This window comes from Schistocerca serialis, chromosome 6, assembly GCF_023864345.2.
Source record: "Schistocerca serialis cubense isolate TAMUIC-IGC-003099 chromosome 6, iqSchSeri2.2, whole genome shotgun sequence".
Lineage (NCBI taxonomy): Eukaryota > Metazoa > Arthropoda > Insecta > Orthoptera > Acrididae > Schistocerca > Schistocerca serialis.
In genome coordinates, this window is record NC_064643.1 from 743,575,543 (window position 1) to 743,591,432 (window position 15,890).

The 15,890-nt window shown below is 44.3% G+C and overlaps 1 protein-coding gene across 1 annotated transcript in view; it reads right to left on the reverse strand.

The window, feature by feature from the left end:
* The window catches only part of LOC126483892 (odorant receptor Or2-like), a 49,370-nt gene extending 36,439 nt beyond the window's left edge, over window positions 1-12,931 (reverse strand). The window contains exon 1 of the mRNA XM_050107159.1: window positions 12,756-12,931. Within this exon, the coding sequence (XP_049963116.1) occupies window positions 12,756-12,904 (149 nt within the window). The 5' untranslated portion in view covers window positions 12,905-12,931. The remainder of the gene's footprint in view (window positions 1-12,755) is intronic.
* Between the last annotated feature and the right edge of the window lie 2,959 nt (window positions 12,932-15,890).

The following is a 15,890-nucleotide window of genomic DNA, read 5'->3' on the forward strand; positions in this document are numbered from 1 at the left end:
AGTTTGCAGCTGCGCACCTACAGTCTCCACATGACCCGTTGGGCAGTTCAGTGATGAGTATATCGACAGCCCTGGTCTATTAGCAATCTCTACCTGAGGACTTCGTCTTCACTGCAGCGAGTCCATCTGACCTGCAGCCCTGTATTCCAAAAATGGTTCAAATAACTCTGAGCACTATGGGACTCAACTGCTGAGGTCATTAGTCCCCTAGAACTTAGAACTAGTTAAACCTAACTAACCTAAGGACATCACAAACATCCATGCCCGAGGCAGGATTCGAACCTGCGACCGTAGCGGTCTTGCGGTTCCAGACTGCAGCACCTTTAACCGCACGGCCACTTCGGCCGGCCCTGTATTCCAACCAAACTATGTCATATTGACGTTCAGCTAGCGGTTCACGATCTCTGTCTGCACCTCACTTAGTCAGAAAGCGTCGTCGCTATTACCCCAAGGGAGGCATCGTTTCAGGTTGACCCACCTTCCGCTTAAATAATGTTGTCCGGGATAGGCAGCATCTGTCACCGTGTGTTTTGTTTCGTATTCTTTTTTTTTTTAAATTTGATCTCTATGGTGATTCTGAGAATGTACGTGCTGGATTGATAATAAACTACGTTGCAAAGAGCATTATTTCATTTCAGTGCCTATTCATCCCGAGCAGTTGAAATATAATAATTTTTGTGAGCTGAGGGTACGTAACAAGTGTAGGAAAGCTTACAGTATAACATCGGATCGAAAGTCAATACTGTTCGAGTTATTAGCGTTTTTGTGTCTTATTGGGTACCCGCCAATCTATGCAACTAGCAGAGTGTGGTCGTCGATCCAGCGATCGAAGCAATAGACTACCAAACTACTGGTCCCTGTTCGATTCCTGGTCTTCGCTTATTTCCATTCGATATTTTTTTGGTGTGTCTCATAATGTTTTGATAATGGGAATGCTTTTCTTTCTTTCTTTCCTTTGTTTGAAGTAAAACATCGGCAGGTATTATTGGTAAGCAAACAAGTATATATAAAGTACTGACAGTTATTTTCGTCATGATACATGACACGCTACGATAGGACTTCTGTAGAAGAAGATGCTCAACCGACTTGCAGCGTGAAAGTGATACCACTGAAATGTACCTCTCTTTGTCATCCTTGTGATGTGTACTTCCTCAAACAGGTAAAGACTTTTACCGCACGACTTCAAAGTAGTGTGACATTACAGCGGGGCAGAGAATTGCAAGGAAGGTAGGGATGACTATCAAAATTAATCCATTGGTCCGTAACTAGTTGTCTACGCCTGTCTTTCAAGGTATTCTTTTATATGCTTGGTACGCATCGATATTGATATCTGATCGATTCATTTTTTAGCAGAGTGAATCAGATATGTTTTCAACGAACAATGTACCAGGAAACATCTCTGTCGAAATTTAGTTCGTGTGTTGCTCATGGTGCGATAAGTATTTATGTTTTGCCTGTTTCTATAAGTTTCACCCCACAAATTACGAGAACTCTCACGAATAGACGATCAGTTAGGATTACGCAATAATATACTTAGGTGTATTTTTATACTGCGTATCACGATGAACTGTCAGTACAATAAACTGGTAGCCAAGATCGCAAGAATTCTTTTCATTCCATGATTACCGGTGTCGGCGAAACTAAAGCCGCCATCATCGGATCTTAGGACACATACAGGTTACGTGCGGTAGCGTTCTCGCTTCCCACGCCCGGGTTCCCGGGTTCGATTCCCGGCGGGGTCAGGGATTTTCTCTGCCTCGTGATGGCTGGGTGTTGTGTGCTGTCCTAAGGTTAGTTAGGTTTAAGTAGTTCTAAGTTCTAGGGGACTGATGACCATAGATGTTAAGTCCCATAGTGCTCAGAGCCATTTGACACATACAGGTTACAACATCAAGGCAAACAATGGTGATATTAATAGTTGCCTATAACACGCAGGCCTTACAAAATTGTCGTAAGTAGCACATATGGGTCCAAGAGAGATGACATTATAAATGTTAAGTGTCTCCATCACCTACAAGTGTAAGCTAGGTACTTGGCTGCCAGTTTATTGTGTTACACTCATCTAGATTGCTCCCACATGAGCACAATGTGCTCCCTACAGAACTGTCAATACACTATAGAAGGTGTACATTTTAAGTGAAGACATTGAAATATCTCGAAAACTACGCATCAGATGAAAAAAGTTATAGTACCACTTTGTTTGTTTCGGAGGGGCACATCCGACGATACCATCCCGTGCGTGGGTGGCGGTGGCAACTTTGAAATTTTCAGTGGAAACCTCCGTGTGTTATTGCAGATTACGAATCTACGGAAAATCTACACAAGTTTTTCCTGAAGCATTTTCTTCGTTTCACCACAGATGGCGCTGTAATCGGAGGAATAGATATGGGTACGCAATCGTAATTCACGACATGCTACTCAATGGCCCTTATCTATCCAATGGCATATGGGACCCAACCTCCATGGTGCGAGGGTAGGACAGGGCAGTATTTCACAACTTCTACTTAGAAACCCAATCCGCAACGTTGTACTCTTCCGACATATCGAAGAAAGGACTACTCGATGCGCAACCGTGGCCATGCAGCGAATTACGACGTATCATAACAGGCAGTACATTGCGAACGGAGATCACATACAGTGCCGACGTAGAACAGATAGCGACTATAAGCATAATAATACTTGCGCAGTGTTTATTGCCTGCACACTTACCTGTCATGTGAAGAATAGACGTGATACTGGACGATGAATGTTGCAACCACAGAAGACAAAGTTGAAATAATCCTGATTTACGGATAATGTAGGAGAAATCTTGAGGCTGCTGTTGCCTTGTATGCAGAGCGTTTTCAGAGAAAGCTAGCTCTCGTTCGTTCTTTTACAAGGATGTGAACGCCATGATGTCTGAGGGCAGCATACAGGCCGGCAAAAGAAAACGGAGCAAACGTGTTACAGGAGAAGCCAACGAAGTAGCTGTACTAGCTACAGTGCGCCACAACCCACGTGTGAGCTCCCGGCAATCACACCACTATTGCGGTATGTCCGTAGATAGTATTGTCAAAATACTGCATCGTCGCAAGTATCATCCATATCACGTGTCACTGCACCAAGAACTTAATGACGCACATTTCCATAACTGGGTAGTGTTTTGTGAATAGGGGCGTCAGCCTCACGGTCTTCGCCGAGCGACTATTTTCCGATGAGTCTACATCCACATACAATGGTAGCGTCAACCGGAATACCATGCATTATTGGAGTGGGGACAATCCCTACTGGTCACGGTAAGTTGACCATCAACGTCCCTAGTCGCTTAACGTATGGTGTGACATCATGGGTAACAAACTCATTGGTCTGTATTTTATCGACGGCGTGTTGAATGAACGCAAATATCGAACGTTTTTGCACCAGGAACTACCGCCACTACCACAGGATGTTGCCCTGGACGTTCGACAACGTATGTGGTTTCAGCATGACTGTAGTCCAGCGCATTACACGGGAGGTGTTGGGCCGTGTTTGTTCGGCAGAGGTGGTCCCACTAATTGGCCTGCTACGCCGCCGGATTTGACGTCGCCGGATTTCTTTCTGTTGGGATATTTAAAAGATAAGGTGTACCAGCGAGTGCCAACAGGCCGTGAACACATGGACGACCGCATCAGAAGCGCCTGTGAACGATCATTTGAAAAATGGATCACTAACTGTACTGAAGTTAGCGGTACTACGTTTGATCACTTACTGTAACTGAGAAAGTAGAGTAGCGTTCGCCTCGAGCCACGGTCACAGTGGTGCGTCGAGCAGTCCCTTGTTCGATATGTCGGAGAAATTCAACGTTGCGGATAGGGTTTCCAATTAGAAGTTATGAAATACTGGCCTGTCCCACCCTCGCAGCATAGAGATGGGGTCCCACGTGCCATTGGATATTCAAGGGCATTGAGTAACCATTTCTGTTCCGCCGATTACAGCGCGATCTGTGGTGAAACGAAAAAAAAATGCTTCAGACAAAACACATGTAGATTTTTCTGCAGAATCGTAATCTGCAGTAAAAAAAAACGGGGGTTCCCATTGAAGATTTCAAAATTGTCCCCCGCAGCCCACGCACAGAGTGGGGTGGAGAATCGAGTGCGGTATCATTGGATGTCCCCCTCGGAGATAAACAAATTGGAATTATAGCTCGTTTTGATCCGAGACATTTCAATGTATAAGTTAAAATGAACACCCTGTGTATACTTATTTGATTATTAATCAAACCTCCCGATGTTATACTTCAGAAAAACGGAAAGACGGGTATTCAGATTATCACAAAATCAGATACACCGAAAAATACATCGACTGAAGAAAAGTCACGGCCAAGAATCGAACACGGACCAGCAGTTTTGTATTTTAATGTCATGACCGCTGGACTGCCGATCTCACTCTGCTAAACACCTAGAATTACAGGTACCTTACCTACAGCATGAAAACGCAAAAAACGTTAATAACTATGACATTGTTAACTTTGGACCCCCTATTGTATTAGTTAAAATGTTAGCTTTCAGACGATCTCTCGACGTATAGCATTGAAAAGGCTATATACAGTCATCAACTTTTACCCCGATCTTTTGACAAACTGTGGAGCGTGTAGCAAAATGTCGAAAAACGTATCTTTATTTTCAGTGTGGAACCTCCTTGAAAAACTTGATCAAAATCGAGAACCCACATACATGTCAGACCCTCTTCAAGGTAGCGTGGGGAATGTTGCGTTTTGAGGCACCCTCGTATGTTTTATGTAAATGTACACTTGCTCCAAAATATTAATCCGTATGACACTCATGAATGGAAATGTGCAAATAACTTTCTGGTATTATGATAAATAAACTTAGCACATAAGCACACTATATATATATATATATATATATATATATATATATATATATATATATATATATATATAAAGGCAAAAAGGTGGGAATTTAAGGAGATGGGACCTGGATAAAATGACTAAACCAGAGGTTGTACAGACTTTCAGGGGGAGCATAAGGGAACAATTGACAGGAATGGGGGAAAGAAATACAGTAGAAGGAGGGGGAAGCTTTGAGGGATGAAGTAGTGATGCAGCAGAGGATCAAGTAGGTAAAAAGACGAGGGCTAGTAGAAATCCTTGGGTAAGAGAAGAAATACTTAATTTAATTGATGAAAGGACGAGGGCTAGTAGAAATCCTTGGGTAAGAGAAGAAATATTGAATTTAACCGATGAAAGGAAAAACTATAAAAATGCAGTAAATGAAGCAGGCAAAAAGGAATACAAAAGCCTCAAAAATGAGATCGACAGGAAGTGCAAAATGGCTAAGCAGGGATGGCTTTTGGACAAATGTGAGGATGTAGAGACTTATCTCACTAAGGGTAAGATAGATACTGCCTACAGGAAGATTAAAGAGACCTTTGGAGAAAAGAGAACCACCTGTATGAATATCAAGAGCTCAGATGGAAACCCAGTTCTAAGGAAATAAGGAAAAGCAGAAAGATGACTGGGTGTTGTGTGTTGTCCTTAGGTTAGTTAGGTTTAAGTAGTTCCAAGTTCTTGGGGACTGATGACCTTAGATGTTAAGTCCCATAGTGCTCAGAGCCACTTTTGAAAAGCAGAAAGGTCAAAGTAGTATACAGAGGGTCTATACATGAGCGATGTACTTGAGGACAGTATTATGGAAATGGAAGAGGATGTAGATGAAGATGAAATGGGAGATATGATACTGCGTGAAGAGTTTGACAGAGCACTGAAAGACCTAAGTCGAAATAAGACCCCAGGAGTAGACAACACTCCTTTAGAACTACTGACAGCCTTGGGAGAGCCAGTCCTGACAAAACTCTACCATCTGGTGAGCAAGATGTATGAGACAGGCGAAATACCCTCAGACTTCAAGAAGAATATAATAATTCCAATCCCAAAGAAAGCAGGTGTTGACAGATTTCAAATTACCGAACTATCAGTTTAATAAGTCACAGCTGCAAAATACTAACGCGAATTCTTTACAGACGAATGGAAAAACTGGTAGAAGCCGACCATGGGGAAGATCAGTTTGGATTCCGTAGAAATGTTGGAACACGTGAGGCAATACTGACCTTACGACTTACCTTAGAAGAAAGATTAAGGAAAGGCAAACCTACGTTTCTAGCATTTGTAGACTTAGAGAAAGCTTTTGACAATGTTGACTGGAATACTCTCTTTCAAATTCTGAAGGTGGCAGGGGTAAAGGCTATTTACAATTTGTACAGAAAGCAGATGGCAGTTATAAGAGTCGAGGCACATGAAAGGGAAGCAGTGGTTGGCCAGGGAGTGAGACAGGGTTGTAGCCTCTCCCCGATGTTGTTCAATCTGTATATTGACCAAGCATTAAAGGAAACAAAAGAAAAATTCGGAGTAGGTATTAAAATCCATGGAGAAGAAATAAAAACTTTGAGATTCGCTGATGACATTGTAATTCTGTCAGAGACAGCAAAGGACTTGGAAGAGCAGTTGAATGCAATGGACAGTGTCTTGAAAGGAGTATACAAGATGAACATCAACAAAAGCAAAACGAGGATAATGGAATGCAGTCGAATTAAATTGGGGCGGGTGTTGATGGAATTATATTAAGAAATGAGACACTTAAAGTAGTAAAGGAGTTTTGCTATTTGGGGAGCAAAATAACTGATGATGGTCGCAGTAGAGAGGATATAAAATGTAGACTGGCAATGGCAAGGAAAGCGTTTCTGAAGAATAGAAATTCGTTAACATCGAGTATAGATTTAAGTGTCAGGAAGTCGTTTCTGAAAGTATTTGTATGGAGTGTAGCCATATATGGAAGTGAAACATGGACGATAAATAGTGTGGACAAGAAGAGAATAGAAGCTTTCGAAATGTGGTGCTACAGAAGAATGCTGAAGATTAGATGTGTAGATCACATAACTAATGAGAAGGTGTTGAATAGAACTGGGGAGAAGTGGAGTTTGTGGGACAACTTGACTAGAAGAAGGGATCGGTTGGTAGGACATGTTCTGAGGCATCAAGGGATCACCAATTTAGTATTGGAGGGCAGCATGGAAGGAAAAAACCGTAGAGGGAGACCAAGAGATGAATACACTAAGCAGGTTCAGAAGGATGTAGGTTGCATTAGGTACTTGGAGATGAAGAAGAACCTACAGCCTTCGAAATTAAATACAGGGTGTTAATAAATTAGCTGTACAAAAGTAACCTTTAGTTGTGAAAGGGTAAATAACTTGCACAAATGTTTGGTACAGCACTGAATGCAGTATATCTTCAAATTTTATGCCCACCTAACACAGTTAGTGCCTGAGCTTTCCGCTAGGTGGCATGTGCGAATGACTTATTCCGAAAGTTATCATGGAGTTGTAGACTGAGATAACAAAAGTCATGGGGTAGTAATAAGCACATATACGAATGGTGGTAGTATCGCATACCCTAGATATAAGAGGGGTTGGGTTGTTTGGAGGAGTAGAGCAAACAGAAGGTCATCACATTAGGGAAGAATTCGGACATACCCTTTCAAAGAAACCATCTCTGCATTTGCCCCAGAAAACCTGAATCAGGATGGCCGGACGTGGGATTCAACAGTCGTCCTCCTGAATTCAAGTCCCGTGTGCTAACCACAGCACTACCTCATTCAGTCAAGATACAAGAGTGCAATGCATTGGCGGGGCTGTCATTTGTACTCAGGAGCAGTAGAAAAAGGGCGGCGCCACCCCACTCTCCATTGCTGCCAAATTTATTCAAGATGGAGGATCCAATATGGCGGCGGTAGATATGGCAACGTCGCCATCAAATTCTGGGGGGGAAAGTTGGTCAACCGGGCTACCTCCACTAACCTAACACCCTCCCCTCATCCTCTCCCATCCCCTTCCCCAGAAAATGATGAGAATTTCGAAGTCCAGCAGGACAAGGCAACACACCATGGCTACCTCCACTAATCCAAGTCATCTGACTGCCACCTCTTCCTAGGAACTGGCGGGAAAAGGACTCAGCCTGTGCTGGATAGGATGGACATAAGTCTTTATTTTTCAGGCAGTCTTTATTCAAACAATTAGAGACAGTACCTCGATCCAGTGTGTTCACCTTGAGGTCCAAAGTTCAACTGACCTAGTACACAGTACTGCCACAGTACTGCCTTCATCCATCCCATGATGTAATCGAAGTAGGCTATCTGGGGGGAAAAATAGTAGGAAAAGGACTCAACCTGTGCTGGGTTGCTGGATAGGATGGATGTAAGTCTCTATTTTGCAGGCAGACTTTATTTAAACTATTTGAGACAGTAGCTCCATCTACTGTGTCCTCCATGAGGTCCGGAGTCCAACTGACCTAGCACACAGTACTGCCACCAGAGTGCAATTTCATTTCATGGCGGTCTCGGGGAAAAATGGCGGGAAAATGAGTCAGCTTGTGATGAGCTCCTAGAGAGAGGAAGGAGTGTATTTTATTTATTTTCGAGCAATTTATTAGGGATCATTTGCCATAGTATATTTGTTACACTGATACAAAACACTCGCCCTGATGTGCTTGGGGGTCACTATACACAGCATAGAGACACACAAACAACTCGTAAATTACCGAAATAATGGAGTACACTGAAGTGCAAACATGGAAACAACTCGTAAATTGTCAAAATACTACATGGAAAACGCTCTGAAGACACGATCACTAATTATAAACTGTTTAAATAACGCAGTACAATGATGTACAGACACGCAAACAACTTGTAAATTTCTGATTCAAATGGCTCAAATGGCTCTGAGCACTATGGGACTTAACATCTACGGTCATCAGTCCCCTAGAACTTAGAACTACTTAAACCTAACTAACCTAAGGACATCACACGGCACCCAGTCAATACGAGGCAGAGAAAATCCCTGACTCCGCCGGGAATCGAACCCAGGAACCCGGGCGCGGGAAACGAGAACGCTACCGCACGACCACGAGCTGCGGACTGTAAATTACTGAAATAATGTATAGCACAGCTTACAAAACTGCTGGCAAAATAATGCAGCAGACACGCAAAAAACTGGTAAATTGTCAAAATAGTGTAAGTAAAAGGATCTGCAAAAACACTCACAATTCTTAAACAGAAGGAAATAATGCTGTGCACAAACACTCAATGCAGGTAAAAAACGCTTTTGAACTAGTGTCAACCACGACGTATCAGGGAACTTTTCCAACGTGCACATATATCAACGCCACTGACACCGCACAGGTGCTTTGCAGCACACAGCCAGCAGGTGAAAGCTGTGTCTATTTTCGGGTATACAGTTCGAGTGTTATACTGGCATCACATGTGTCTATGTAAATAAGAGCTAAGTCACCCTCTGGATGCGCCCACCAGGCGGTGCGTTCGCACCGCTCCCATATGCGTGACACCTCTGGGTCGCACGGACGTGTTACCATTGCTGGCGCGATACCTCTCTACCTATGGATACTGACGTCACAGGTCGCGCTGTAGAAATCCATTCCAATGCTTCCCAGAATAGCACAGGGTGCAACGTTCCTAGTGACCCTAATGGGACATGTGAGCTGCATCTAGCCGTGCAACCGAGCGAGGTGGCGCAGTGGTTAAGCACACTGGACACGCATTCGGGAGGACGACGGTTCAATCCCGTCTCCGGCCATCCTGATTTAGGTTTTCTGTGATTTCCCTAAATCGTTTCAGGCAAATGCCGGGATGGTTCCTTTGAAAGGGCACGGCCGAATTCCTTCCCCATCCTTCCCTAACCCGAGCTTGCGCTCCGTCTCTAATGACCTCGTTGTCGACGGGACGTTAAACAACACTAACCTAACCTAACTATCTAGCCGTGCACCTGTTTACCTCCCTAATTTGGCTGACACATCACTGCGAAATGTTCACGTGGCGCATGAAAATAGCCCAGAATAACGATTGCCTTCTTCATGATGGTCCCAATGAGACATCCCGTCCATCACGTGTTACCCTTCCTGGAAATCATTAAGTCCTGCTTTCAACAAACATCTCCGAAACACATACGTGTTCACCGTTATATAGAGGCTCCTATGCCCCAGCACAAAGGATGTCTTGTGAATGAATGGAGCATTCTGATTGGCTCTTACAGAATTTACCCCCATATCACTGATGTTGCCGGTGTGGAAGCACTATCCACCTTTTTTTCTCTGCAGACGAGACTTTCAGTGGCAAAAAACTATTTTGTACAGATTGCCATATTGCATATTGCAAATATGAGCGTCTCGTGCAGATAAATGAACAATGTCTTAATTCTTCGATGGAACTACGTTACTGGTCTGCGGAACATGCACGAAATCATTGACGACCTCCGAAAGCATCCCAAGAATTAAGTGACGCAGCAAGCGTCGAAAAATAGATGTACGACTGTAGCTGTTCGTTGAGATGACACACCCAGAAGATCATTTGCCGACTCAGAATGCTCGGATCACTGGCCTCAGTGAGCATTTAATCCAACGATTCAAAGTAATCCTGGGAGTGATTTCGGGTGGCAACTGCACTGGTGCTGAGAAATTTGATGCGTACACAGATTTGTGTGTGACCAACTGTTCACAAAATTTTAATGCATGGTACTGAAGTTACATCTACATCAATTTTACCTATAGGCCAATTGTCAGAGGAAGCAGCTGAGGCCCAAACAAGCACATGTGGCAATACAGAATAAATTTTGCTAGTAAATTTTTACGTGTGCGTTGTAACATAGATGTAGTACGCAGATTGTTACTAAGTTCAGACCCAGACAAGAGTGTCATAAGAAAAGTATCTTTTTTTCGCAAGAGGCAATCAGCCTAATGGTCGCAAGCGCACCGTCTTTACCTCTAGATGAAAATGGTAGGAACGAAACTATAGAGGAAGGCAAAGGTTACTAAGAGGACGATGGCCAACAGTTTCACACTTAATAAAGATATTTGTGGTAGTTTGCATGTCAAGTTCGTATATTTGTTAAATAAATACATAATTAAGTTCAAATAATATCACTTTACCCCAATGCGAAAAAATGCGTGAAATAATTTTGACCAGTTTTTCAGTGCAAATACTCCTCCGAGCGTTGGTTGGCACAATGGCGCCACTTGCCTCGCTCACTCATTTAAACTTTGGTAACTTTACTTTGCGGAGCAAACGATAGTTAATTAAGATCGATCAGAACGTATTAAAGAAGAGAATGTAATTTTATTTTCATATAATTGCTGGTCGTTTTCTTTGTGTAATGCTTTAAAGTATGGCGCTGCACAGAAAGGAAATTCACGCTCCACATACCAATAAGATGTCTCTTTGCAGAGGCCTCTTCACTTGCATACTCAACACTTCCTTGATGGCCATTTGTTGGTTGTGCTTTGCAGAAATTCTGGAAAATACGTAGCTATAAGGCGAGTCGCTTTCGGTGTTCGACATCGGCGTCCGAATAATGACCCCTGTTGTAGAGAGGATGCTGCCAATTTTCCCCGAGCCTAACCATCAATTCCAACCTTTTTTTCTTCGCCGGCAAGTTTTTTGTACAGAACGTAAGCACTGAAGAATGCAACGTCCAATAAATAGTGTAAATCTCTGCTGGTGGACGTTTGGTAGCTTTGCAACTTGGAATCGCCCATATCCACTCCTGCTTTATTCTTGTTGTAATCAATAAGAACACTTGCTTTTGCACGACGTCATTACTTCCTCAAGTGTGTGGTAATAGGACGCGCTGTCCATCAAAGTGTCTCCCTTGTCCTTTCATACTCTCAACGTCTACTTGTTTCTGTACGCCTTTACGTATTCGTGCTTTTTCTGTTTGTAATATTTCGTGAGGTCAGAGAATTCTTATCTGTTTTGCTGCACAGTGCCGACAACGTTGGTGTTCTTACTAATTGGTTGGACTAGAGTATCAGTTGACAAGATAGATACTACTACTACTACTACTACTACTACTACTACTACTAGGTGATCAGGCCCAGTGGACCGCACGCATCTACAAGTTTCCTCCTCCACTGTATTCTGTCCATTGATGCTACCCGCCATCCGTTCACATCTATTGACACTTGGTTTAAATCTTCATGGAGTCCATCCCTCCAACGCTTCTTGGGTCTCCCTGAGATTTTCCCTGTAGGTGTGAAATCCAGGAGCTTCCGAGGCCATCTGTGATCCTCCATCCGGGCCACATGGCCGGCCCACTGCATTCGTTTGGTTTTGACAGTTCCTTCTATGTTGGGCTGCTGGTATAGTTCCTCAAGCTCTCGGTTGTATCTGATCCTCAATTCCCCTGTATCTGCATCCAGAACCGGACCGAAGATCTTCCGCAGCACTTTTCTCTCAAAAACAAGGAGCTCATGGAAGTCCTGTTTCCGGATACTCCACGTCTCACAGCCATATAGAACAACAGGCTGCATCAGGATTTTGTACAGTCGAATCTTGAACTGTCTGGAGAGATATTTGGACCGAAGCAGTATTACTAGGCTGTGGTAATGAGAATAACGAATGCCATAATTTGTGTCTTTACTAGCATAATGAAAACATAACTGGCTGAGAATACATTGTATTGAGTGACAAGATCTAGCATCTAGTGCACAAAGCATTAAGTAAAAGTACTGTAACACCTGGTGGCCTAAAATTAGTCATCCCATTAGCTGCAAGCCACAGAAGGCTACGTACGGAAACATCTGTCGGATCCACCGAGAACGAGCAGAACATAGACGGAAGCATCCGTCATGCCCCCTGAAAAGGTTACGGTAGACAAGCAGTAGATGCAGATGTAGGCTTGTGTCTCATGCACGAGACGGCCTCGCAGTTCCGAACCTGTCGATGTCGTTGTGGTAGCGGATGCACTCTCGAAGGCGGGACCTCATCAGGTTGTCCGGGTCTGGCGACGCTTCCGCCTTCTTCCGCTTGTAGCCGCTGACCTCATCCTCTCGAACGACGCCTGAGCAAGTGTTTGCGAGCATCATGTTGAGGAAGCGCAGGTGACCCGCCAAGTAGATGATGAGCGTGCAGAAGAATCCGTCCAGGCCGGTGGACACGTGGCTGCCGTAGAACAGCCCCAGCGAGAGCACCGTGTACACCATCTGGAAGATATTTCAGTCAGTCGCACACTCAGGCGTTGAGAAGATCAGTGTGGCACTGTTGGCAACTCAGTACATCTACATCTACATTTATACTCCGCAAGCCACACAACGGTGTGTGGCGGAGGGCACTTTACGTGCCACTGTCATTATCTCCCTTTCCTGTTCCAGTCGCGTATGGTTCGCGGGAAGAACGACTGCCGGAAAGCCTCCGTGCGCGCTAGAATCTCTCTAATTTTACATTCGTGATCTCCTCGGGAGGTATAAGCATGGGGAAGCAATATATTCGATACCTCATCCAGAAACGCACCCTCTCGAAACCTGGCGAGCAAGCTACACCGCGATGCAGAGTGCCTCTCTTGCAGATTCTGCCACTTGAGTTTGCTAAACATCTCCGTAACGCTATCACGCTTACCAAGAACCCTGTGACGAAACGCGCCGCTCTTCTTTGGATCTTCTCTATCTCCTCTATCAACCCGACCTAGTACGGATCCCACACTGATGAGCAATGCTCAAGTATAGATCGAACGAGTGTTTTGTGAGCCACCTCCCTTGTTAATGGAGTACATTTTCTCTCCCAATGAATCTCAACCTGGTACCCGCCTTACCAACAATTAATTTTATATGATCATTCCACTTCAAATCGTTCCGCACGCATACTCCCAGATATTTTACAGAAGTAACTGCTACCAGTGTTTGTTCCGCTATCATATAATCATACAATAAAGGATCCTTCTTTCTATGTATCCGCAATACATTACATTTGTCTATGTTAAGGGTCAGTTGCCACTCCCTGCACCACGTGCCTATCCGTCGCAGATCTTCCTGCATTTCGCTGCAATTTTCTAATGCTGCAATTTCTCTGTATAATACAGCATCATCCGCGAAAAGCCGCATGGACCTTCCGACACTATCCACTCGGTCATTTATATATATTGTGAAAAGCAATGGTCCCATAACACTCCCCTGTGGAACGCCAGAGGTTACTTAAACGTCTGTAGCCGTCTCTCCATTGATAACAACATGCTGTGTTCTGTTTGCTAATAACTCTTGAATCCAGCCACACAGCTGGTCTGATATTCCGTAGGCTCTTACTTTGTTTATCAGGCGACAGTGCGGAATTGTATCGAACGCCTTCCGGAAGTCAAGGTAAATGGCATCTACCTGGAATCCTGCATCTAATATTTTCTGGGTCTCATGATCAAATAAAGCGAGTTGGGTCTCACACGATCGCTGTTTCCGGAATCCATGTAGATTCCTACAGAGTAGATTCTGGGTTTCCAGAAATGACATGATACGCGAGCAGAAAACATGTTCTAAAATTCTAAAACAGATCGATGTCAGAGATATAGGTCTATAGTTTTGCGCATCTGCTCGACGACTCTTCTTGAAGACTGGGATTACCTGTGCTCTTTTCCAATCATTTGGAACCTTCCGTTCCTCTAGAGACTTGCGGTACACGGCTGTTAGAAGGGGGGCAAGTTCTTTCGCGTACTCTGTGTACAATCGAATCGGTATCCAGTCAGGTCCAGTGGACTTTCCTCTGTTGAGTGATTTCAGTTGCTTTTCTATTGCTTGGACACTTATTTCGATGTCAGCCATTTTTTCGTTTGTGCGAAGATTTAGAGAAGGAACTGCAGTGCGGTCTTCCTCTGTGAAACAGCTTTGGAAAAAGGTGTTTAGTATTTCAGCTTTACGCGTGTCATCCTTTGTTTCACTGCCATTATCATCCCGGAGTGTCTGGATATGCTGTTTCGAGCGACTTACTGACTTAACGTAAGACCAGAACTTCCTAGGATTTTCTGTCAAGTCGGTACGCAGAAGTAGAGGTAGGTTTGAATGTTAAATGCCCGTTTAGTGAAGAGAAATAGCCGAGTCACGTCTTGGGAGGGAAAACTCGCCGCCGGCGCTTGCCTGGTCACGTGAAAGCTGGCCTCAGAAGGGACTTGGAGACGTAAGTGCCTCAGCCGTTAAGGCACCCAAATCCTGCAGAGTCAGCCACAACGACTGGTATCAGAGCCTGCCCTCCCTTGCCGCCTCCATACAAATGGAACAATCTCTGGCCGGCACTTGAATTGTAGATATTCTCTTTACCATAAAATGGTCAGTTAACTTCACTGAAGCTACGTAACGAGAGGCCTTGTTCCAGTATGTCAAAAAAATGGTTCAAATGGCTCTGAGCACTATGGGACTCAACTTCTGAGGTCATGAGTCCCCTAGAACCGAGAACTATTTAAACCTAACTAACCTAAGGACATCACACATATCCATGCGCGAGGCACGATTCGAACCTGCGACCGTAGCGGTCTCGCGGTTCCAGACTGAAGCGCCTAGAGCCGCACGGCCACTGCGGCCAGCCCAGTATGTCATCTGGTAAGGTTCTTTTCCTCGTACAAACGCCAGTTTATACAAAAATTAATTATGAAGAGTTGAGAAATGTGGGGGATATGCCGGATCCCTTTTGGCAAACGCAACCACTGGTCGCTTGAGTCTGTTGAGAGATGAAGTTTCCAAAAGACGCCAGTTACTGGAATCTCGAGATGAGCAGCGAACAGAGACACGATGCCAGGTTTGAATGGCGTGTTTCACTGGTGAGGTGTGGCTCATCCACAACTTTGCTCGGTTGGCGTTGTGTTTTCCCCTCAACCATCCATGGGTGGCATAAGGAAGGGATTGGAATACGATGTTTACTATTTTGATGTCCAAAATCTGCTCTTAGTTGAGTAAGAGCCGGCCGCTGTGGCCTAGCGGTTCAAGGTGCTTCAGTCCGGAACCGCGTGACTGCTACGGTCGCAGATTCGAATCCTGCCTCGGGCATAGATGTGTGTGACGTCCTTAGGTTTAAGTAGTTGTAAGTTCTAGGGGACTGATG